The sequence below is a fragment of the Glossina fuscipes genome, unplaced genomic scaffold (assembly GCF_014805625.2).
Source record: "Glossina fuscipes isolate IAEA_lab_2018 unplaced genomic scaffold, Yale_Gfus_2 2, whole genome shotgun sequence".
In the NCBI taxonomy this organism is placed as follows: Eukaryota; Metazoa; Arthropoda; class Insecta; order Diptera; family Glossinidae; genus Glossina; species Glossina fuscipes.
In genome coordinates this window covers 15577400-15602618 of record NW_023998416.1, presented here as the reverse complement: position 1 = coordinate 15602618, position 25219 = coordinate 15577400, and the positions used below count along the sequence as shown (strand labels likewise).

General features: G+C 34.0%; 1 protein-coding gene across 2 annotated transcripts; it reads right to left on the bottom strand.

Annotated features, from left to right (window-relative positions):
- Positions 1-2941: 2941 nt before the first annotated feature.
- LOC119634123 (LIM/homeobox protein Lhx4) lies at positions 2942-11814 on the bottom strand. 2 transcript variants are annotated; one of them, XM_038028072.1, is made up of 7 exons: positions 11555-11814; positions 4643-4817; positions 4326-4540; positions 4047-4239; positions 3816-3967; positions 3520-3711; positions 2942-3426 (listed from the first exon to the last, which is right to left on the bottom strand). In XM_038028072.1, exons 1-7 carry the CDS (start codon positions 11700-11702, stop codon positions 3221-3223), a joined length of 1281 nt encoding a protein of 426 aa, XP_037884000.1. In that variant the 5' UTR covers positions 11703-11814; the 3' UTR covers positions 2942-3220. The 2 variants fall into 2 exon arrangements, with proteins under 2 accessions (XP_037884000.1, XP_037884002.1); XM_038028074.1 differs by having other exon boundaries at positions 4326-4528.
- Between the last annotated feature and the right edge of the window lie 13405 nt (positions 11815-25219).

The window sequence follows — 25219 nt, the reverse complement described above, 5'->3', positions numbered from 1 at the left end:
TTGACCTTGGGCAGTCTCAAAAATTGCAACTTTTAGGTTGAACATAAGATAACAAGACGGACGGACGGATAAACAAGTTTATACCGATTCAGAAAATGATTTAGAAAGTGAAAATGGATCAATCTTAACTCCTTCTGGTTGCCGCATAAGCCTAATACATATAAGCGAGGTAGAGTATACGAATTTGAAATATACTCAGTATTTGTTTATTACAAAATCGAACAGATCTGGTCACTTTAATATATCGTTTATGATTAATTTTATTCTATGTTTCAACTTATTAATGATTTTTGTCATAGTTTTTTTCAACAAATTGTGATTTTTTTTTCGAAATGATTCGTCAATACTTTTAATCCTAACATTTGTAATCAATTATCAATTAAGAGAAACGTTAAATTAAGTATTTTAGGGAATTTAGAAGACAAAATGATTTCATTACATTTATTGCAAAGCATTAAGCAATTTATGCAATTATTATAGTAATTACGTGAAAGCTTAGATGAACGTATGCTTTTGTTAAATATAGCGAATTATGGCTAATGAGTTTTACAAAATCACAAATAAAATAAATAACTTTTTTAATTCTTATTTCGCGCGCAAAATCATCGAATACACTCAAGAATATCTTTTTTCAGGGGAAAAAACGCTCGAACTGCGCCGTTATTTAATATTCAAATTATTATTAAAAAAATATATATTTAAAAGCTTTAATATCTGCATAAACATGTGCTTCAATACGTGGATTGATCTTTCGTAAATAGATTAGAAAAAAACACTAGAAGTAAATACGCTATAGTATGACATAGGCGACCATTCGTGTAACGGCTTTTCAAAGGAAAGCGTTATGGTCAGCGTTATGGGTCCGAAAAGTGTTTGGATTTGAACCATTTTCATTCGCCTTCATCCTTGAGCCAAAAAATATCGTTGCATCAAATTTCATCAACATATTTGGAAAATTGCCATCTATAAGTTATACACAAGAAAAAAAAAGACGGACGGACGAGCAAGGTCGGTTCAGAAAGTGACTCTGAATCAATTGTTGTAATAAAAGTTGGGTCCATCTCAAGTCCTTCTGGGTGCAGCATACATTTGCGTAAACTTAATATGCCCTTGCACCTTGCAAGTGATATAAATATCTGGAATATGGCGCTCACTTGCCCTTTGGGTTGTGTATAAATATGAATTAAAAAAAAGCTTCATTGCTTTATAGCGCATATTGGCACGATTTATATTATGCCCGAACTTTGTCAAACTGTTTGCTCACAAAATCTGTCCACCTTTTCTAATTTTGGTGTCCACTTGCATGTAAATCAAGTTCTTAATGATATGGAAATTATTGTTGTTGTGTATGCGCTATATCATTTGTGATGTAGGGTATATTAAGACTGTGCGAATGTGCGTAACACCTAGTAGGGCTTAAGATATACTCACCTCTTCTTACAACGATCGCTTCACCCGTCCGTCCATGTTATGTCTGTCCATGTAGGCTTGTATTCAACTTACAGATCGTAATTTGTTAGGTATTGCGAGGATATATGGTACACTGGTGTGTGCTTGCCCAAAATCGAGCCCTATTGCAACTACACCTTGTTTTGAAAGAGTCGTCGCCTGTGCCGCACATAGACCGCTTTAAAACAATAGGTCACTGACGCTGCTGCTATTTAGATGAAATGGTACAGGATATCTCAACCTTGCCCGAATAGCTTTTAACAACGTGTTGAAGTTGGATGCATTTGCCAATCCTAGCATAACAACAGTATAGATTTTGTTAATTCAAAATTGGTAAAATTAAGGCAAACGGGTAAACCTGATGCTGTGCTGTTCATCAAGTGATTGCCGCAAGTATTTTGAAAGTTCCTTTAATAATCGATTAAATGCAAGCCTGTGTGCTATCTTGGGTGATCACGAGTGGATCAGGTATGATAAAGAAAAAAATGAGAAAAAATGGGAAATCTCCGAAGCCGATGAAACAGCATCAACATCGCTGCGCACGAAACATCCAACTAGATTAGATAGTCATGCCGTGCAGGATGCATATCTACTTTGGACTTGAGACGGGCAGCATGAATTCGATGAGTTACAATCGTTTTCGCGCATTCTGTGTCTACTAAGTTTGTCCGAAAATTTCAACGGAATCCGCGACAGCATATGGCACCCGTTGTGAAAGGATTGAAGGGATTGTTACCCTGATGGTAGCAAGTTAAGTATGAATGTTTGTGAAAGTGAGTATTTGTGATTAATAAATATGCTTTGCGTATACGTTTTATATTTAACAATTTTTCATTTTATTTAAATTTTTTTTGAATTTTTATTTAGTTGGTTTTGTTTTCTGATTTTTATCATTTTTTTCTCTGTTATACACTATTACGCACTTATATAATACATATATATATAAACATGGTTACACATCACTGGTTTTTAGCTGCTTGACTTTCTTCTATTTTTTTTTTTTTTTTTTTTTTGTTTTTTGTATATACTTTTATTTTTACGATATTGACTAAATTGTATAAAGCGAATATATTCATTAAATTATTTCTCTTCGTCTTCTTCTTCTTCGTTTTTATTTTTGCATTTCCTGTCATTATCTCCTATTCTATTATTTATAGAATAAATAACGCTTGCTTTTATTAAATATTAAGAACTACAATTTTTTTCCTACTACTTAAATAAAAAAAAAAAAAATAAAAAAAAACCAAAAAAAAAAATTAGTTCTTTACAAAATTTGTACAATATTTACAATGATTTGGAGAAATTTTTCCCATTTAAAATTTATATGTTTTAGGAATTTTGAATTGTTTTATTTCTTACATCGTCAACATAAAGTGAAAATGTATTTACAATAAAAATAAAAGTAAAAAAGAAAGAAAAAAAAAAAAAAAAACAAAGAACAATTGAGCAAGTATATGGGTTTAGTAGGTTCCTTTTTTTTTTTTTTTGATTATTTTTCTTTTTTTTTTATCGTGAATTTTTCAAATTTCTTTCAAGAAAAATTATAAATAAATGTTGAAGAAATGTTAAGAAACAGAGTCAAGGGTTAGACATTAAATTTTATTTAAAATTAGCTGTGTTATGATTTTTGTATTTGTGCTTTTGATTTCTTTTTCTGATGTGCAGGTATACTGGTCTCCTTTAAGAGTGCTGAGCAAGCACCGGGAGCAGTTGAAGCCATTAGTAAATTGTGTGTTTGCATTTGAAAATATCTAAATAAAATATTTGAGTATCAGTAATGTACTCCACCAGGTGTTGAGGGATTAGGATTAGAGGTGTTATTCCCCGCATCGCCTAGCCATGAATCGGGACTGGGTGGAAAATCGGGATAACCTTGATCGGGACTGGAATCATTACTCATATCGGAAACGGCACTGCCGCTATGCAAACGTTGGGATGATGATTTCGAACCGTGCAGATTCGTTGAAGAATTGTGCTCTGAAGTTTACATGTTATGAATAAATATATATATATATATATATAATTTTTTTTATTTACAAGTCTTTCTATAATTTCACTTTATACACATACCGACATTCGTGTACACAATGTTGTCGGGATATGAGCCGAATGAATGATTTTGTCCAGCTGGAGGCGGCGAACGGCTAGTGGGATATTGCGAAGGACTTGAACTACCGTGCATATATGAACCCCGCAGGCTGTGAGGTGAAGCTCCCTCATCCAAAGCTAAATTGACCGTACTGTAACTATCGTTACTAAGATCTGTAGGCAAAAAAAAAAAACAAAAAAAAAACGAATGCAACGAAAACATTAATGTAATCAATGTAATTGAAGAATTTTCTTTTCAAATTTAAATCTTAGCTTACCATGATGACTAAAACTGTCGTAATCGACTTTCAGGTCATCTTTATCTAGGAATTTCTCAGTTCGTGGCGAACAATTGCCTTTCATCGTTCTAAAATATTGACTCCAACGTGTGCGACCAGCGTCCTTTTTCAGTCGTTTTTCTTTCGCTCTTCTAAAATTGCATATAAATTATCTGAATTCAAATGCTCTTGCGCTTCAGCTATTTGCGTTTGCATATATCCTGAACTTACCTATTTTGAAACCAGACTTGTACAACTCTCATATCTAAACCGGTATCTTGTGACAGTTGTTCCCGTACATGACGCGCAGGTTTCGGACTGTTATTGTAAGCGGTTTTCAATGTTTCCAATTGCTTAGCAGTTATAGTGGTGCGTGGTCGTTTATTTGGTTGATCACCATCTAAGGAACCATCTAAGTATAAGCCTTAAATATTTGAAATAAAATCAAATTTCATTTAAGTTAAAAAAAAAAAAAAAAACAAAAAAAAATTTCTTATTAGGTAAACTGACCTTTAGCTTTAGCCTCTTCATAATCCCTTTTACATACTAATTTACGATCTTCCATGAGGTAGAATTCGTCGCCGGTATTCAGGGTACGAGAACATATGGCACATAGGAAACATTGCAAGTGATAGACGTTGTCTTGTGCACGCCTTACCACTTGAGTCGGCGGTATACCCATATCACAAGCGGAACATTTCGTTCCGTAACGCCTATTAGAAGACCCAAACATTGGCAAAATGACCAACAGTGTTTATTATTAATTACAGTGTCAACAAAATGCTACAGCACTCTACGATAAATTTATTTTCGAGAAATTTACTTACTTAAAAAAATCATCCTTACAAAATAATTGTCCGTTGCGGGCGAAACATTTGTCATTTAACTGAGCATGACATTCGCTGCATTGCAAACATTTCGCATGCCACGTCCTTTCCAACACTTTTAATATAAAACGATCCAATATCAGCTCGTGACATCCTCCACATTTTGGTATGGTTGCTGCAAATAAATTCATACATTCGCGGATATATACGATTTATATGTACATTTATATATGTATATATATATATATGTAAAGCAACAACAACAATCAAAACATAATAAAAGATTGATGACAATCTGTTTATGTTCGCGTTGTACGCGAATATATTCACAAAATGGTTGAAATGAAATCAATATTTATTTAGTATACGCTCAAGTATTTGTAAATAAAAAATTTCTGTCAGCCATTCGCTGGCTGAATAAAGTTCATAATTTTTAGATTTGTTTTGTGTCTTTCGAAATGTATCCTTTAACCTAAATTCGTTTTTTCGCGTCAGACACTAGAGAAAATTGCCATTTGCACGCACTTCTGCTTCTGCTTTGGATTAATTTCAATTCCACACAATATGCACACGTATACACGTATGGCACACCTTTATCGTTAACTTATTTATACGGGGCACACCTTCCTAATGTATTGTGGTTTTTTAAAGAATTTCATATATGTGAAAAAAAATGTACAAGAGCGAGTACAAAACGTATTGCATATACTCTAAATCCAGAAGTCGAGGGAAAAGTTCGTGATGACTTTTCCAATGCAGACGTCTACAGTTGCGTAATTCTATCAAGCTATTCTATAACGCGTGTAGAAGGAGAAAATTCGTAGAACACATAGTTCACAGGAACCCTGTGTCATATATATGTGAACTCGCTATTGTTCATGACCTCACTTTATCTCTCTGGGTTCTTATTGTGAAGGATGCCTCATAAAAATAGGAGGCACGCATGAATGGATTCGCCCTTGCTTTTCCCCTCATTTATAAAATTAATGCAATTCCTCTCTAAAATTGAAGAAGATCGGGACGTTGTATTTTTCGATATGGCTGTAATACTAAATTTTAACCAAAGAAGAAAAAGCAACTAATCGGTACTGTGTTTGCTAAATCGCTGAAAAGGAGAACGAAAACCAACTTTCAGCTACGTCACTATCCACCAGTTTCATATCATTAGCATACGGAAACACGTTGCCTGGCTGGGAAAGGAATGCTTAGTAAGAAATTTAATGGAATGAATTTCCGCTATGCTAAGAATCTTGATGTTGTTGAAATGAAACACGATCGAGTCATCTTGTAGAGTGTAGTGACAGGCAAAGAAGTGCGATAAGCTCGTGGGCGAAGACGAATAAAGCCGCCAAAACGATGACAAAACTCGAACTAATTTCACTTAAGATAATGCTTTTTTTCGGTGGAAAAGGAATCGTGAACTCTTCCTCTTTAGAAGGGGTAACGGCGTAGGTAAAAGTTAGCTTTCGTCTTTATATGTAGCGGTTTTTGCCAAGCAACTGAATACAAGAGCGAAAGATAAATTTTTCATACGTGACAACGGAATTAATGCCACTCTCTACGGCCAGGAATTGAAGCGATTAAAATGATGCAAAGTACAAAGACTTTACCTTTCATTACGGATGTCAGACCCCATTAATCCTTAATGACTCGACAAAAATTAGGAAAGTGAGAGAGAGAGAGAGAGAGAGAGAGAGATTAGTAGGTCGACTACTATTTGTTTCAATTAATTCAAAACTCTTTCAAGGGTATAAAGCCGACTTGATATCTTATAATCATTCAGATTCAGTTTTTCGCCTGAAAATCCCAGAGAATCTACAGTTATGGCAGAGTTTCTCGATCGCAATAGCCCATATTTAAGAATGATATAAGAATGCAAAACACTTGCCTGCATTTTGCTAACAAAATGCGACAAACTTTTTTCTTTAAGCCAATAAATTGAAAATAAACGATTAACTTTTTACAGTCTACTAAATATCCAAAATATTCGACAAACAAATGATGTAAATTATTTCTCAAGGTCGAGAAATGCCACACCCGTTTCATTACTTTCATCAAAGGCACTTATTGCAAAGGATGAGGTAGACAATCATTTTATTTTCCTTTCAATGTGAGTGAGAAGACACTCTCCACCCTAGTCTTCGTTTTGGTTAAGATCTTTCCTTAAATAACTTTAAAGCGTTTAGCTACGCGTTAGGTTAATGGGCAGACGCATGAGTAGCACGGTAGGTAGGAATCGCGGCAACCAAGTCAGCGCAGCTATAGTAAGTGCTTAGTCAGTAAAACCATAATACTTATCGATTGGGCAGAGAACCCATCCACCGGGCTGCCGCCTCCACTTCCCCATTTCTTTCTCCTTCCACCGTGTTACGCGAATAGGGAACATTCCCTGAGTAACAAGTCGCCATTAAAAAATTCCACTCTTTTTCGAAATCAAAACAGCACTTCTTCAGTGGGCTCACTCACTTAAAGAGAAGAAGGTCGTGTTAGGATACACTTATTTTTCCATTTGCCTTTCGAATACTTGGAATAAATAGAAATTTGATTGCCATAATTTCATCATGCTCGGCAGTTATTCATTCCTACAGCCCTACACGATCAATACATGAATTTAATTTTTCTGAGATTGTTGAAATTTTTTGGCTATTCAGAGAGTTCTTAAAGGCGAATTCCAAATGTCTCCAACTTTCTCCTCGCTCCAATAGATCGGCACGTTCATATTAAAAATACGACTTCCCTCTGAGGAACCTTACCCTGCATCGCAAAAGTTGGTACACATTTAGCTTTCTGTGGCGAATACGACTATGATGCTATGAAAATTTGTTTCGTTTATACTGCTCAGCAATGCGCATTATAGGCCCATCAAATAGAACATTCGCAGTGAACGTGAGATGTTCAGGTCGATTTAAGTTTTCACGGCTGCCTTTGCGCTTTGTCGAACTTACTGAAACTTAGCACATGTATTTTTAGTTGATGGTTACATGCATCTAAACTTAATACCTTTTGTCAACGGTAAACAAACGAACACCAACTTACAGTAGAGAGTAGTAGTAGTAAAGCTCTTAAAGAGTCTAATCGACTTTGAAATTCGTCACAATAAGCAAAGAAAAGAAAGTTATGCTAATTAACCGATAACATTAGTGACGTAATAGTTGCCGCAAATACTCCCTCTTAACTGACATTCATCAAAACAGTTTTCGTTCGGCTGAGATTATTCAAAAGCTCGAGAAAAGGTAGTTGAGGGCAGTTGATGCACCATCGACCACACCAGCGCTCAACTCCAGAAGAACAAGGGTCTTGTTTCAAGATTGGTAAATAAACCATAAAGGTCTAGAAAAGAAACAAAACCAATAAAAGATACCACCACTTCCTGTGGTGGAAGAATATGATGAACCGTCGTTTTACGCTTCATGATATTGCGAAGCGATGGCTAGAGTAAGAGTTGTAAACGAATTACACAGGAAACGGTTCTAGAGTAAAAGATGCTGACAAACATAATCGCAACTCAAAGAACGGATACGACATTTTCACATCAAAGGCGTCTGGTCCTACGTATTTAGTGCACACAGAAAAAATTACTTGATTGCAACGCATATCTCGGTTATGTAAAAATTCTGCGGAAAAAAACTTTGAATCAATTAGTTAATAGCTTTGCGAGGACAAATCGAAAAAATCGAATGGACAAAAACTTTTTCCCTCTCCTTCTTATAAGCATGAGAATTTTTTTGATGAAAAGAGTAATCTTATTAGAATTGTTAATGATGCACTAAAGACCACTATATTTGCACATTTCATCAAAGTTTAGAAAAGACGAAAATCAGACGACAATGCTTTGTTTTCAAATTATCCCTGAGACAGTGTAGCAGCTTATTCTGGTTTTATTTTTTTTATTTTTTGGATTCACGAATAATTCACTTTGTTTATTTATTTAGTTTTTTCTTCCTTTATAACCTATTCGTAATGTCATCTTTTATCCACGAATAAAACGCGAAATAAAAATTTTACAAATATTTGTACACTTGTTGAGACATTTAGACATAATTTACATAATGTCTTGGACACGAAATGATGATGCAATGGCTTTCGTAATAATATCTCTTGTTTTTTTTTTTTTTTTTTTTTTGTAAGATCGCCTTTGCAGCATGTTTCTACAGGAAGTAGTTTTCTGTATAAAGCAAAGAATTCGAAAAAAAATTTGTTAAAATCTCATTCGAAAACTACATAGCTTGTGAAAATATTGAATTAAAACAAGTAAATACACTATAGTGTAATATGGCCTATCCACTTTGCTTAACACAGCTAACATTGATATGACGACTTTTCAAAATGAGAGGCCATGTCTTAGGTCTGTTCCAACCCGTACTATTTTTAATAGTATTGGTCTTGGGCTAAAACAAGTTATTATAACATATTTCATGAAAATACCTCGGAAATTGGGACCTATAAGTTATACAAAAGTAAACAAGACAGACGGATGGACAGACAAGCTTAGCTCAGGGGTCTTTCTGAGAGTTTTATACATTTGCACAAACTTATCATACCGTTGTAGCATAAAAATAAAAATGTTGTATTATGCAAAATTAGTCAAACCCCGGGAAACAAATAATTTTATAGTAGAATTTTTAAATCAGTGAGTGGACAAATGAGGGCCAGTTTGAAAAGTACAATTCCAAGACAAAAAACGTTTAAAGTTCCAAATATGAGGAATTTTAATGGAAGTTTCGATTTACCTTCAACCTGAAATGCTTTCACTGCTCACGCAATTATCGTACAGTTTCAGCACCGAAATTGGATTAGTGGGCATATCTCTAATTGCACTTTTAAAACTATTCGTTATGTTAATTATCAAGAGATCAAGCGTTCTATTTGTCCGTAAAATGGCACTGTGACTATGCTTGAAAAATCCACTTTTTTGAGCAAAAAATTATTGATGAAAATTATTGAAATCGTGTCCTCCATGAATGTGTTTATTCGCACTATCTCCTGATTCTCAATAGAAGTTTGTCCTCTTTGCAAAAAATGTGAAATTAATTTTGACGCTTACCATAAACCATGTCATTCTGCGTCCGCTCTGCGTTCCTTAACTTAAAAGCAGAACCAAAAAGAGACTTTACCTATCAGGATAGAGTATGCAAATGTATCGAAGTACACTATCCTCTTACACACACGTACAATAAATAAGTATTTTCTACAACTTTTTTCAAATATGGAAAAAAAGATTTAGTTTTAAGCAGTTTTGAGCAGATAAGGTAAGCAATGCTAAATTGCACTGAGTAATATTGCGCTGTGGCCACTCCCATGAAAAACTTGCATCGATAAATAAAGGTTTCCTTATCTTTTGAAAGTACTTGAACTTTTATTATTATGATTTGTTTAGACCAATGAAATAAATTCTAGGACTAAAAGTAGGATGATCACTAGCGATTAAGACTATATCGGCCCAATGTTTTCTTTTTAATTTTATATAACAAACTTTGATTTAGTTCCTCCAAGCATTTCTTTTTCAGATTTCGATTTGATAGCTGACTTCCCGTCAGATTATTTATTGGCTGCGTGCCTGTGAGGCACATTGTGGCAGGATTTGTTGTTTAATTAATTAAAAAGGGGTTCATTTTAACATCATGACACAATTTCAAATTTAAAAAAATATATTTTTTTCTTAGCGTTGATTGTTAATTTAAAACAAACGATAAAAATATATCGTAAATATGCAATGTGAAATAATCAAAAAAATTCAAGTTCAAAGATCAAATGAGATTTTGAAGCTCATTAACGTACACGAATTAAAGTTAAGGTATTATCTTTAAAGTTTATACCATACTGTATACGATCTGGCTGAAGTATAAATGTGCTGCAAGCCAGCCGATCCTTTAATATCTTTCTATGAGCATTAAGCTCATGCTTCATGCTAGAGTTATATGCATATATATACATGTCCATATATGTATAAAGGGTCATATAAAAAGTCTTTAGCGTTTTTTTCCGCGGATTCGAGATCTTTTTTGAGTAGTCTGCTCTTTTCAAATGATTCCATGTGCTTGATGTTTAGTGCCTTTTCTTTTCCTGACAGATCTTGCTCCACTAGTTGCAAACTTTCATCGACTTTTGCGACCGGAGCAAGGTGCATCTTTGCCGATAGCATTCTCCCCGTACACTTCACATATTTTTCGTCATGTTTTACCTTTGTCATAGTAAAAAGCCATCACTTAGCTTATGCCTTCAGATATTTTACCCATTTTCAACTCAATATAAATTTTTACGTGAACAAAGAATTGGAAAACTATTCCCACAAAGAATATAAGCTGAAATGTCATCGGTTAAGCACATGCTCGTTTAAGACAATCAGGTGCGTTTTGGATAATGTATAGGCATTAACCCCAATCCGGGCAAAGATTTTTTATTACTTAGTATAGAATCTGTTTAACACGACAACACTATTCCTAAGCAACACTGTCACTGGCACGTTCCTGATCATTAAAATCGAGCTAGAAATCTGAACCTTATCATATATTCTTGCATTTATAAAATATACTTTTAGGTGTTGGCCGTAAACAAAGCCTGAACTATCCAAAGGGAAAATTGTTTTATTATGCTTAGGAGATATTGATCTTGCCAGGCAAAGAAAGCGTTTGGTGGGGGGTTGGGGGGCGTTTGATTATCTGACACGATTAACAAACAATACGCTTTGCTATTTGTGCGATAAATATTCTCTAGTGGCATTTATTCGTTTTCCTACTCCTTAGTACAGCGTGCTCCCGAGTTTTCCGATAGCACACAGTACAAAAGTACAAAAAACATAATTATTTGAATCGCTTCTTGGAGATTGAATATTTCAATGACAAAATATAATTATTTATTTATTTAATGTTTCTATTTTATGCATACACTAGGCGATCACAATAAAACACTTACACAATAGAAATTCCGGCAATTGACTTAAATTAATTGGCGCAATACGATCATCACATTTATCATTGTTAAGAAAGTCACTTTTGAACATCATTAATTTCAAAAGTTCCATACTGCATGTGGATAATTTATTGCAGTTACCAAATTTCATTAACAAAATTTCTTCAATTGCAACTTAGATGTAGTATAGGGTGTTATGTGTAGTACTCCTTATTTTTTTATTTATAACATTTTTGCATCTTTTTTTTTATTTTTTATTTTTATTGTTCTCTACATTTCACTGCAATAGAATAATTTTTAAAAAGAACTTTTCTTTATTTTTATTTATTTATTTATTTATTTTTTTTGGTTTTTATTCCCAAGAACCCCTTAAACCGAAGCCTAGTTAACGCGTCACAGAGGAAAAGCTTTAAAAGCAAAAAAAAAAACAAAAGAAAAAAAGTCCCGTCGCATAAAACAATAATAATTAGTTTTAGATATGCATACGACCTTGTCTTACGTAGAAAATGCCGAGACAAGGCAAAAATTGTTCTTCTTGTTTTTGTTAATTTATTCGACAAATTGTATACGCGCTTGTTACACGTTACACGTTATTTATCATTATTCCTTTTAGCTTTGTTTTCTTTTTTTTCTTCTTTTTTTTTTTTGTTTGTTGATTTTATTTTAATTACTGTTGCAGACATCAACAGTGTTTCGTATATTCGCCGTCGGTACTGTTAGTAAGTAAAACGTTATCACGATGCGATTTCAACTGAATTGTGTGGTGAGAGCAAGTGCCACACGAAGTGGTGGTCATTGTTGGCGTAGTCGAAGCGTCAAATCTTTGCAGCTCATTTTAAGGGTGTATTTAATGGAGAATTGTATGAGAGTGGTTACCCGACCGTTCGGCTGGTTGGTTTGGCTGATTGTGTGTGGCTGTGCACACGTCTGCGGTTCAAATCAGACAATCACAGCTGCTAGCAGCCCAACCCTTAAATTCCAATTCATACACATACCCGTATGCATGCGCGCTCATGCACAAGCATATTACAATTTCCAATTGGAACGTATGTAGTTTTCTTTCTTTCATATCAATTTCCGTTTCCAAGACTTGTGCAGACTTCGCTACAAAAATATTCTGCTGCACAGTTTATTTCAAATAATAACAAGAAAGACAAAAAAGCAAACGAAAATTTTCAACTTTTTTTCTTTCTCTCCTTTCTTTTTTTTTTTTTATTATTAAATATTGTCATTTTATATCGTTGTTGTTGTTGTTGTTGTTGTTGTTGTTGTTGTTGTGATTATTATTTTCATCTCAGGCTGCACGTGTTGTGTTGTCTGGATTGGTTGGTATTGTGGGCATTGCAAACATTTGAGGGAGTGGTTTTCATATTCATCTTTTTGTTTTTTTTTGTCCAGCTACATTAAACGCATCATCATCACACACGTTGTAAAATGTTTCATCAAAGATTTTCACCATTAGCAGCGAAACACTGTTGCAGCGCTACAATTTCTGTAAGCGCATACACACATGCATATATATGATATGAATGCAGCGCTTGTATTGGTACGTGCATGCAGTGTTTGTGTTTTGTAAATACTCTGGAGTGACCTTAAAGTTCGTTGCTTCTATATTTTGTTTAGTTTTATATTTTGTGTATTTTTTTTTTTTTTTTACGTTACTCTTACGCTTCACAATTTTTAAGGTGTGTATGTTCATTAGGTGTTATTTTTTTATTTTTTTTTATTTTTTGGTTATTTTTTTTGCAAATTTCCAAGCAGCTGTTCTTATGTTTTTCATTTTTATGTTCTTTTTTCATTTAAGCCGTTGTTCGCATTCATAGAGTGAACCTCCTCGGTTTATTTACTGCTCTTTTCACAAAGTTCTTCGATATTATGAAATAAAAATAAGACATAAAAACAAAAAAGAATAACAGGGAAACTTTTCAACCTGAACTTATGAGCAGCAAACTATTATTTAATGACAAATAGTCAGTTTGTCTGTTAGATTGTCACTATGGCTTATATTGTATGCAGCATTTTCTATTATTTGCCTTTCAATGTGTTCGCGCTCGTACTGCTCATATTATTACGCTAGTACTCATAGTATATTTAGATGGATGTGTGCATCTATGTATTGATAGTTGTAGTGCTATTGTTCTCATAGTTCGTAATATTTTATCGTTGCTTCTACTATTTGCTCTATATTAACTTTACACTCTGTTATATTGCTGCAGCGTTGCATATGTGTGAGTATAATTTATTCATGTTGTGTGTGTATATATTATGTTAGTATTAGCTTTATATACTTATTCTATTTTCCCATACGCGTCACCAGTTACTTTTATTTTGTAGTTTTTCTCTTTTTCTTACTATTTTTTATGGCGAATTTATTGTTTCTGTTTTAGTTTTATATAGTTTTTAAAAACAAAAACTAAATAAAATAAAAATGAAAATGAAAATGAAAAACTTTAATACAGTGTGACATGTATTTTACACTCTTAATTATGTGTGTATGTACGCATGTGTTTAGATTTTAATAATTCATAAAAACTAACTAAAGCTTTAAAGCTTCAAATTTATTACATTTTATCAGATTTTATTTTTACATACCTCCCTGACCGACCCCCCTTCCTCAAAATATTTCAATTTCATGAACTTCGTTTGTAGCCACCAAGAATGTGTGTAAAAGTTATTTGACCCTAAATGCATTCTGACAGAGAGGAGTACCGGCAGATCTGTCAAAATTAGAGCAGCATTTTTATTTACTTCTTAAAGTGTTGGTGGTGGTATCCTTCATCATATCTGCCCCATTTAAACTGTTTATTATTTTAGCTTTTTATCAATATTCATTCAAGAGAATCCTATAAGAATCCCCCCTAGCGATTTGGCTTGCTCTCTTAAAGCACTACTCAATCCTGATGGCCTTTCAAGATACAGTGAGAAGCAAGGAAGCAAGAAAAATTGAGAAGGACCCAGATCGGCCATGTGCGGTATCGCCACCATTGGCGGTCGAACCATTATATCTTGCACACCAACAATGAATGAAGGTTGATTCCTTATCAGCGATATATTGTCCATCAAAGTATCAAAGAGCGAGGTTCGGGTAAATACCGGTCAAGTTGAATGCCAACTATACACTGTGCTGTCCCCCATTGCACGATAAACAGCTTTTCCTTTTAATGGTGTCGATGTGGAAAAATCGACAGCGCTTGAGAATAAAAAGCTACTAGTTTTAGGTAGAACATGTGCTCGATGTATCGGAAGCAGTACGAGAAGTACTTAATGAAAGCCGATATCCGCACTATTTACACCTTCTACGTTCAACGTGTTTTGGACTTGGTTATGCATTTCTTCAGACAATACTGAACATAGTTTTAATTTGAGTTACGATGCATTTAAGTATAGATATTTTCACAGCAAGCGTTCCACAGTGGTGCAGAGATCTGTCCATCAATCGTATTCTTCAGTAATACTACCCAGTGCAGCTTTCTCATCCATTTATCTCGTGGTCATCCGTTTACTCTACGTCACTCATTCTTTAACCGTACTTCTCGCCTATATACCAGCGTATCTTCAGAAATCTTTCTCCCAAAAAAAAAAAAAAAAAAAGTTAGACAAATTAATTTCCTAATAATTTGCCTGAAGTATGAACGACGATTCCTTTTGGTTTTGTCAACATTTCAATATTTAGAAAACTATGCTCATTGACAGCTAGAAAAAATTTCTTCATATCATGTGTTTCATTTCGCATTTTGAACGATTTCACTCCCAATCTTTATATTTTAGACTCGATGTTTGTTTTACTGCAAAAAACCTAAAAGCAAAACTCATCTAAATAATTATTTTAATCGAGCTAAAGCGAAAAGTGAACTTCAGTGAACTAACATAATGCTGACTTCTACCACTTCTAGGCTTTCGAACTGGAATTACCGATGAATATTCTGAGTAAATGTGCATTACTTAAGGTAATTATAAGAAAATCGGTAATTAATGGCAAGCGTACCAAAGTCATGGCTGCGATTACTCAATAATTTCGTGCAAGTCTCGCAAATTAATGAACCGATGTTCATTATATGTTAACTTGCAGTAGCGAGAAAGAGAGGAAGATTTTTTAGGAGAGCTATAGAAATTTGCAGTTTTCTAATTTACTCTTCAAGCTACCATTTATCTGTTTGCCAAACTAGATAGACGTACTTTTATAACGATCGTCATACAATGAATGTATTATGAATTTGTTACTCCATTTTATGTAGTATGCAAAAAATGCATTCTTGATTAACGCAGAACGTTTTTGTCTTTGGCCATAGGTGAAGTTTGCAATTAAGTGTGCGCCGCCCGCAAACACCTTCACCTCGAACCAAAGCATTTATTTTAATACATAACGAATTAACTTTTAACTTATTATAAAATCATTTACATACTAATAAGTGTGAGATTTTAATCCTTTTGCATCCTTTTCGTTGTGCGCCCACTTTGTTCAATTTCGCAAAAATACTGATATAATAAAACTTAATAATAATAGGCTCCGCTTAAATTTAAGCTTCAGAAAGGGTTTTAATTCTACAAATTCCATAAGCCTCCAATGTTGTAAACAATCTGAGCAAAACGAAAAGTTTATTTATTTATTTTTACTTTTTTTTTTTTTTTTTTTTTAAGTTCAACTATATAGATTACAACTGAATTAAGCTATTTTGTTACATGCTACAGCACTTCTTGTACAAGGGCATATTAATTTTGTGCAGATGTATGCAACAACACCCAAGGAAAGGTTTGAGCGAGATCCACTTTTTATGACACCGATCGATTTAAAAAGTATTCCGTATATAAGCTTGTCTGTCTGCCTGTCCATCTTATATTCTTATGTGCAACCTAGAGGCCGCTGTTTTTGAGATATTTTACACCCAAGGACGAACACTGTTGGAAATGGCTTGGATCGCATCACTTTGCCGACCAATGCCCATATAACGGCTTATTTTGAAAACTCGGTATATGAATAACGGCATTGAGCGCAGTGATGTAGGTTACTAAATAGTTGGCCTTATCCTACTGTAATGTTTTCACTTATTTTAATAATAAATGACGATATTTCTTCAAATTATATGCACAACAAGGCTTAATCTAATGAAACATATACATATGCCAAATATGAGCTTTATCTCACATGCACTGAAGGTAACCGTGAGATTATTCTTTCACATGTATGTATGTATGTATGTATATTCCATGAATAATGGAAAGGCCCAAGCAATATATTAAACAAAAAAATTGGTCCAAATCTCAATCATGGGTGTGTTTTGTTTACGTTCACCTTTGAAATCATAAAATGGATGACGCGGTGCAGTATATAAATATAAATATATAAAAATACAAATACAAAATTTTTAGCTTTATGCATCAGGTTATGTCACTTCTCTAAATAAATACTAATTCGCTTACACTTAGTTAGTATGCTAGATCGTATCATGGCTTTTTATTCAATGTTTTTATTATCGAATGTTTCATGTTGCTCTAGATATGGCATTGGCAATGCGATGACATTTAGAAAAGCTGATTTTATAATATAAATTGAATCCGATGTATATAGATTTGATTGTGTGCATTATTGTAATTTCTGTTAAGAACTCTAAACTTGTGAAATAATCCATAATTGCATCTATATTGGTTTGCTATAAGTATGCTTCCTGAGGGACGACCTTCGTTTTTTTTTTTTTTTTTGGTAAGACGAATCAGTCATGGGTTGTTCAGCGTGGCGACTGCCAGAAAGAGGAAAGGAAGGAAAAAGGAATAGGGACGTGGTAGGGGCAACCCCGTCAGTGCATGTGCCCAATCGATAAGTGTTATATCGTTATCAACTGAACACGCATTATAGTTGCGAGCAACGAAAGCTTTACCGCACTTGAGATTTGAAGTCGCCAAAGGAAGACTTGGTAGTCGCTGTTCTTACCTGGGACATTGAAATTCATTTTCCTGAAGAGCTTCATAACATTTATGCTCTAAACCACATATTCCTTTCAAATCTACGGTATGTTTTTCGCTAAACGTATACTACTCCAGCTATTTAATATGTTTCTGTACGAATGAAAATTTTTTCTTGAGGCGGCAAGCATCGAACAAATCTGTTTTGCTATTTGTGATTTCAACATGTTTCCTTAAGAAGATGGCACTAGAAGAAGAAGGGATTACCTATTGGAGAAACATATAATTTTGATCTCGTATAGTGCCATATGATATTTTCGTACAGTCTTGCCAATTAGTAATAGCCTGTTACAGGGTGTATTAACTTAGTGCGGATATATGCAACGCTAAGAAGGACTTGAGATAGATTCACACTCTATTAAAATTCAGAATAACTTTCTGAATCGATTTAAGTTCGTCTGTCCGTCTGATCATTTTGTTTTTTTGTGTTCAACATGCAAGTTGCAAGTGTGGAGATATTTTAATGAAAACCGCCATGTTTTCAGCCACTACCCATATAATCCCTCATGGTGAAAAGGCAGTATATGAACAACTATATTAAGGAAAGTGATGTAGGGTATTTCAAGGTGGCCCTCGTGCCACTTTACTGATTTTACTTCCAGAAAATACGCCTTGCTTGCGGCTCACTATATATCAACGTGTTTGCCAAGTTTACATAGACCGGTCGCTTAAGTAGTAGTAGTCGTTTGAATGGAGAAGCCATCGTTACTTCTTCTCATATGTTAACCGTACCACTTTGTTTTATAAAGAATTGCTATGTTTTCATATTCTATATAGAAAATCCTATTCGAAAGTATTCAATAAATTTTTTAAAACCTAAATCATTACCAGCGAAAATATAAATCAATGTCTGTCTAGTTATTTGTTTCTTCTCATTCTTCTTGCACTTCTCTTAAAATCCTTTAACTGAAATTAATGTAACTCATACGTCGACAATAAAAAAACAATAAAATTTTCATAAAACACTCAAAAAGAAAATAAAGTGGAAAACAAACATACTTATGTATATATACCTGTATACGTAAATATATAGATATGCGTATGTGTGAGTATTATATTTTTCTCCAGTGTAAACATGGATTTAAATAATAGTCAAAAATTCATAAGAATACCATTAATTTCATCACGAAAGAGAGAAAAACAAGTCTTGACTGAAAATGTTGTAAACTTATTGCCGCTGGCTCTGTCTCACTTAACTCACCTGAGCCAAAAACAAAAAAAAATTTCAACAAAACAATCAAACAGGGAAAAGTACGGTGTTGAAGCAAGAAAAAAAAAAAAAAAAAAGAAAAATGAAATCAAAATAAAGGAGTAAATGAAAAGAAGACAAATGAGAAAAGTAAAAGGAAAAAAATTTTTTTAAAATATCTTTTGCCAAAAAAAAAAAAGAAGGGAATGAAAAAAAAAAATTAAATAAATGGAAAAAAATGCTGGAAAATATATAAACATCATTTTCCGCCTTCATTTCTAACGAGAGAAGTTTATAACAGTAAGGAGGAGGAAGACATTTTCTTTTTTTTTATTCTTTGTTTTTGGCTTTTATGTGTTATGGTGACTGACAGGAAGATACACAAGTGGAATCCATTAGTCTTTATAAAACAGTCAGAAATACATGTAAAAATACTCACACCGTTTCACACACACACACACACACACACACGCACTTACAAATGGGAAACAATACGCTACGCAATACTAAAAGTTCTAAGTTAATATAGGTTTGTATATGTGTGTATATCGTAAAGGAAGTTTCCTATAAAACGACTGACAAACAGATAGACAGACAAACAGATAGACAAACAGACAGACAAAACAGATAGACAGACAGTATGCTGATGCGTTTGTCTGTGATGTTCAAAAACGATTTCAATGGAGATCGTAAAACGTTGTTTTTATATATTTTGCACGCAGTTAAAGGCGGATCTGCTTGTCATGGCCTCCCTGCAGGTTGAAGGTTTTTAAAGAAATTGTCGTATGTATGTATGTGTATGTGTGTGTGTGTGTGTGTGCATGTGCACATAAGCACATACAAGCACACAAATATATCTACAAACATGTAAATACAAATATCCACTATTGCCAGCCAGCGAGGGTTGTTGGGTATTTTCGATGATGTACGCAGACGACAACAAAGTTGTTGTCGTCATTTGTTTTTCATGCGGACATTTGTTGTCTTGAGTATGGAGGTTGTGTGGATTTGTGTTTTGTGTTTTGTATGAGCACATTACTGGAATATGAGCTTAAAAATGTGCAGAATTATGTTCTAACTGAAAATTGTCTCTTTGGAAAGGTGGGGTTAAATACTCAGTAAGTCAGTCGGTATACAGACTGAACAGTAATATTCGCTGTAAATGTATGGGTGGATGAATGTCAGTTTGTAAAACTTAAACAAGCGTTAGGATCTCGTGTATGCGGCACACAATACTGGATATGAACCATAATAGAACAGAGCATAGCACAATTAATGTTTGCTTGCTTGTTTGTTTGTTGGGTAATATATGCTTCTCTATTTAAGTGTATATAGATGTGTATGTATTACTTCATGTAGTGGGTGGCAAGGGCAAATGTGTTAACTAAACATGTGGGTGTGCATATATGCGCTTATGTACACATTTATAGCACATGCGAGTCATAATTGTGGGCTTTTAACGCACGTATCTTTATAAGTATGTGCGCGCGTATATGTATACATGTGCTCTTAAAAAAAAAAAAAAAAAAAAAAAATAAATAAATAAATAAATAAAAAACAAAAATTATGCAAAATAATTCAAACAAAAAGAGATATACTATGCAATATTGTTGCGCCATCAGCCCTGGCAGTGCCTGTGAAATGCATATGCGTGTCCACTAAAAGCACAATTGGTCCCAAGGATAGACAGCCGCACCAGCCACATGTGCATATTAACATAAAAAATAGTAAAAAAAAAAAAAAATGTTGGCAGAAAGACAGCGATGCAAAAATGATAGCGAAAAGCGCATTGTGTTGAAGAGTTTTTAAACAAAAAACTGAAACAAATATTAATTCCACGGTTTTACTTTAAGTCCCTTGAAATATATTCAACACAGTTCAAAACTAGAACTAAACCAAATGTGCGTTTGACAAACAACTGGTGACAACATCAACACTCATGTCAACCGAGATATGTTTTTTTTTTTTTTTTTCTTTCTTTATTATTATTCTTTTCTCTTTCTTTTTTTTCTCGCTTAACCCAATTCTTTTTCTTTTTTTTTTTTAACTACGTAAATAGCAAATATTTTAAACGTTCTGCCAAACTCTTAACAAAATTATGATGTTTAAAGGACTCAGTTGAAGTTTCACACACACACAAACACACATCTATGCATAGGCACTATTGCCTTTAATCCAGTTCATTAAAAAATCTAGATTTAGATCTAACGTTACAATATAATGCATTCATAATATTCTCTTGTCCTTCTTCTGCGAGTCAGCAGTCAGGTTAACAACAGACGAATTAACAAGTTGAGTACAAAAGCATCAACCTGAACATGAATTTCTTTGTTCCATTCTTAATAAAGTTGGCGTTTAGCTTGATAGTTAATACGTACATATATATATTTCGCATGTTATGACATCCGCCACGTAACTATAATCGTTTTGCGGGAAGAGATCTTTACCAAGTTACAATTAATTTTCTTATTTTGCATTATTTTCTTTCAAAATTTGATGTGATAGGTTCTAGGATGTTATATAATATATTATAATAGATCACTCAATAAGTATACGGCTCGGACGCATATATGACAGCATCCATATGACTTCTGTCAAGTAGGAATTTTCATGAGATTTTGACAATTAGCTTACGAGATACCGTTGTTTTAGTGACACTACTTTCGTAGTTTTCAAAATGATCCAAAATTTCGAATTTTGTTTGCTGAATAAATGTTGATTTTTGAGGGCAAAAAAATGCCGTTAACAATTAACATTAGCTTGAAAGATGTTATGGGGACTCTTGATTGTCAAAAAAATGAATTTTTGGATGGTTTGCTAATTTTAAGGAAACTTCTGTGGACACGGATGACGTTGAACACAGCGATCGTCAAAATTCGGCAGTTGCTACAAAAACACGAAAAAAGGAAGGAGGAGAGTCGGTTTGGACAACAGAAAAATGAAATTGACACCCTAAGGACATCAAAAGATAATAGATTCCAGAAAGTCTGTTCGTATTTGTTCACTAAAGCAATAATGTGTTGAAAGCGTTTTGGCGAAGAAAAAGTGAATTTTTCATACGGTACGTGACAATGGATCAAATGTGGAATAGGCACTACACTTCAGATTCAAGTCGGCAATCAGCCGAATGGACAGCAACTGGTGAAAGTCGTCCAAAGCGATTTAAAAGTCTGCGTTTTGGGATGCGAACTATCTTGAATAGGATGAGCAATGAATATTAATAGCAATATAAATGCGTTTCTATAACGACATTGCAAAAATAGGTCAATTTTTAATGGAAACGTATTGGGCGAACGGCCCACCATTGGATGCTCAACATGTAACATTATACTCATTTTGAAAAGATTTTGTCCTTGAATCAGAACAAATATATTTCATCAAAACATTTAAAAAATTACGATCTGCAGGGAGAACATTAGAAAGCTAGGCGGACAGATAGACGGACAAGTCTAAATCGACTCAGAAAATGATTATGAATCGTCGATGTAATAAACGGTGGGTCTATCTCAAGTCCTTTTGGTTTGTTGCATATATTTGTACCACAAGTGGCGCGGAGTGTATACAAGATTTTAAATAAATTCTCATTTTAATGAACTAAAGGATGCGGTAGTAATTTATTTCCGCAACTGCTTTTATGTGAGTACAGATCACAATCACTCCTCACCGGTAGAAATCATTGCCTTTTGTGAAGTGAATTCGAACTTTGATCCTATTTTTACAACTTTATCCATTATTTTGTACATTATCGTAGTATGTGACTTATGTTACGTTGCCCTCTATCACTCTCCTTACAAATGGTTCGAATTTGTTTCGCTCCATCAGTGAATCTCGGAATCGTAGAAATTCGATCCATTCAATTTTTCATTGCCAACTCATGCGATGTCTAAATATCGAGTTTCTTCTTTTTGTATCGACTCTTATGTAAGTGATTCAAAACTCTTTGTTTTTGTCAATATTTAACATTGATTTTGTATATCCGATGCTTCGCGAAATTTTCAAAGCGAAAACAAGCGAGCCACTTGCGTGTTGATGACTTTCTTAAATTAATCGACTTTCTAAGAAACCAAATCCTAAAGAAAGTAAAAACCAAGTAAGTACACATTCCTAGCGCGATGCTAGTATCACGCAGCTGGTGACTGGCGAGATGATTAACAACAATTGGCCGCAAATTTAGCGGATAAACGGATTAAATATATCGCAATGAATTTAGTTAATGGTAAATTACTTGTAAAAGGATATATAAGCCGAATATTTGCGGAAAGCAATGTCAGTCGAGTCAAGAAAGTTCAACTGCAGTATCCAAACGGACAAGACTAGAGCGTAAATTAATGCGTTGCAAATGTAAATTCTTGTAAATAATTAATCAATAAATCGCCTAAGAATTGTAAATAAAAGTTATACTATTCAGCGGTACCAACTTACTTTCATAAGGAGTTGAATATATATATATATATATAAAATTGCAAAAGACGATTTACATGAGATATTTGACGTTCATAAGAAACACAACGAATTTTTTCAAAAGTTTCCGAGGAATGAAGGAGTGAGTGATCGTCTTGACCGAAGTGAAGTGAATTTTTTTTTGGGAATTCTCGATCATTGTTAAAATGCAATTCCTTTCGACAGAGTTGAGAAGTATCATGACATATTATTTTTATTTATCTCGACACTGTTACCTTTCAAAGAAGCTATGGAATAAGATGAGTGTTAGCAATGTTATGCGACTTTCAAATTAACTTTTAGAGAAAAATGCAATCAATTCGATTAATTATTATAAAAAATTATTGCGTTTTATAAATCCAGATAAATTACTGTTGTTAGCAACTTAAAGCACACTCCCCATTATTAAACATCAAATTTTATGGTCTACGAATATCTTGAATTGTTGCAATACGTACGTAGTGTAGCAAAATTTGAACTCTTGCAAGTTATGCTGTAATGCTGGTGTTACGAGTAAACATATTGTTAAACATTCTTAAAAATAAAGAAAACACATACGCCTTTACCCTATGCGATACACTAGATCAAAGGAAAAACTTGAGAAATCTCGTTTTCCTGTCAAAAAGAGTGAGTCGCCAAAAATGTTATTGTTCTTGGTTAGGTAGGCTTCCGACTCAAGGGCTTAAAAAAGAAAATGACCAGGAAAGCATTATGTACGCATACAAGTAATTCAGCACAAATTCCGTATGGTCTTTTTTCCAGGGTGCATAGTATTCCATATCGTGGCTGGCAAAAGTCAGGCTCCCGCTTTCCTCCCTTTCACCCACCACTTCCCCCGGCTGCAAAATAATTCTTTAAAACTGACTGCTTAAACAACGCAACTTCTAAGGCTTTGATGTTTAAGTTGATGGTCCGTGTTCGCATCAAGCCTTTTTCAATATGACACGGCGAATTATTTGCTGTTCACTCGCTGGATATCTTCGAAGAGGACGAAGAATATTTATGTTCAACCTATATATGCACAGATAACTTTTCTCTATTTCTACACAGTATCTTCACTATATCTAGTTAAATCGTTGGAGCTTTACGGGGCTGAAAAAATTCTCCAGGTTTCAACAATGACTTCATTGAGCTTTCGCAAAGAGTTTTTTTTTCAACTTGTTTTTGAAGTAATGGCATTTAACCTTTTGGAGGTTTCAACAACTTTGAAGTCTCCGGAGCTTCAACACGACAAGGATAGGTAGACAATCGTAACTAAATGGTACACGTATTCACATGCAAACAAAGCAAAACGCATTGCATACTTTTCAGTATTGCAAATAAACTTAACTCTCCTTGAAGAAGTTAACGGCCGTATTCAGACATTATGATCGGCCATTACTCGCAAGAAAAAAATAAATAACCGAATAAAAGTTGGTAGTTCGAAGTAATTGTTACAATAAAATTCTCTGACATTAGTTTTTCTATATAGAGCAAGTATAGAGCAAGTCACGAAATGCACGCAAAATGCTTGTAACTTGTACGGACTTTGTGAGGTTAAGCGGTAAGTCATTATTGGTAACTAGTAGTAACACTTATTTTAACAAAATCAGCGCTAATCAGCGAGACGAATACATGGCGGAAAGAAACTATAGTGACGCCATACTCTTTCATTATATATAAGGAGTACTTCCTCTCCAGAGCGAAGATTAAGAAACACTTCATTTTATAAACGCCGCAAACTTTAATGAAACCCGGGGAACTATTTGCAAATTCTTGACTTTTGGTAATTTTTTTGAAAATAAATTTGAACGCAACAAATCTATGCGGCTGCATGAAATGATTCCAATTAGTCTGCTTTATATAGAATAATAATAGGAAAGTACAATGATTGAGAGACAAGAACAAACTCATAAATACAGGGCACCTGACACAGATGTAAAAATTAGGATAACGTACTCTTTCAGGACATCAAAGACAATACAATTGATCGATGGGAAATATACATTGCTTGACTGAAAACTTTAGGAGTGATTTAAAAGTTATCCGAAACGGCTAAGTATTGTCCAATTAATAAACCATAGTCAAGGGAATAAGATACA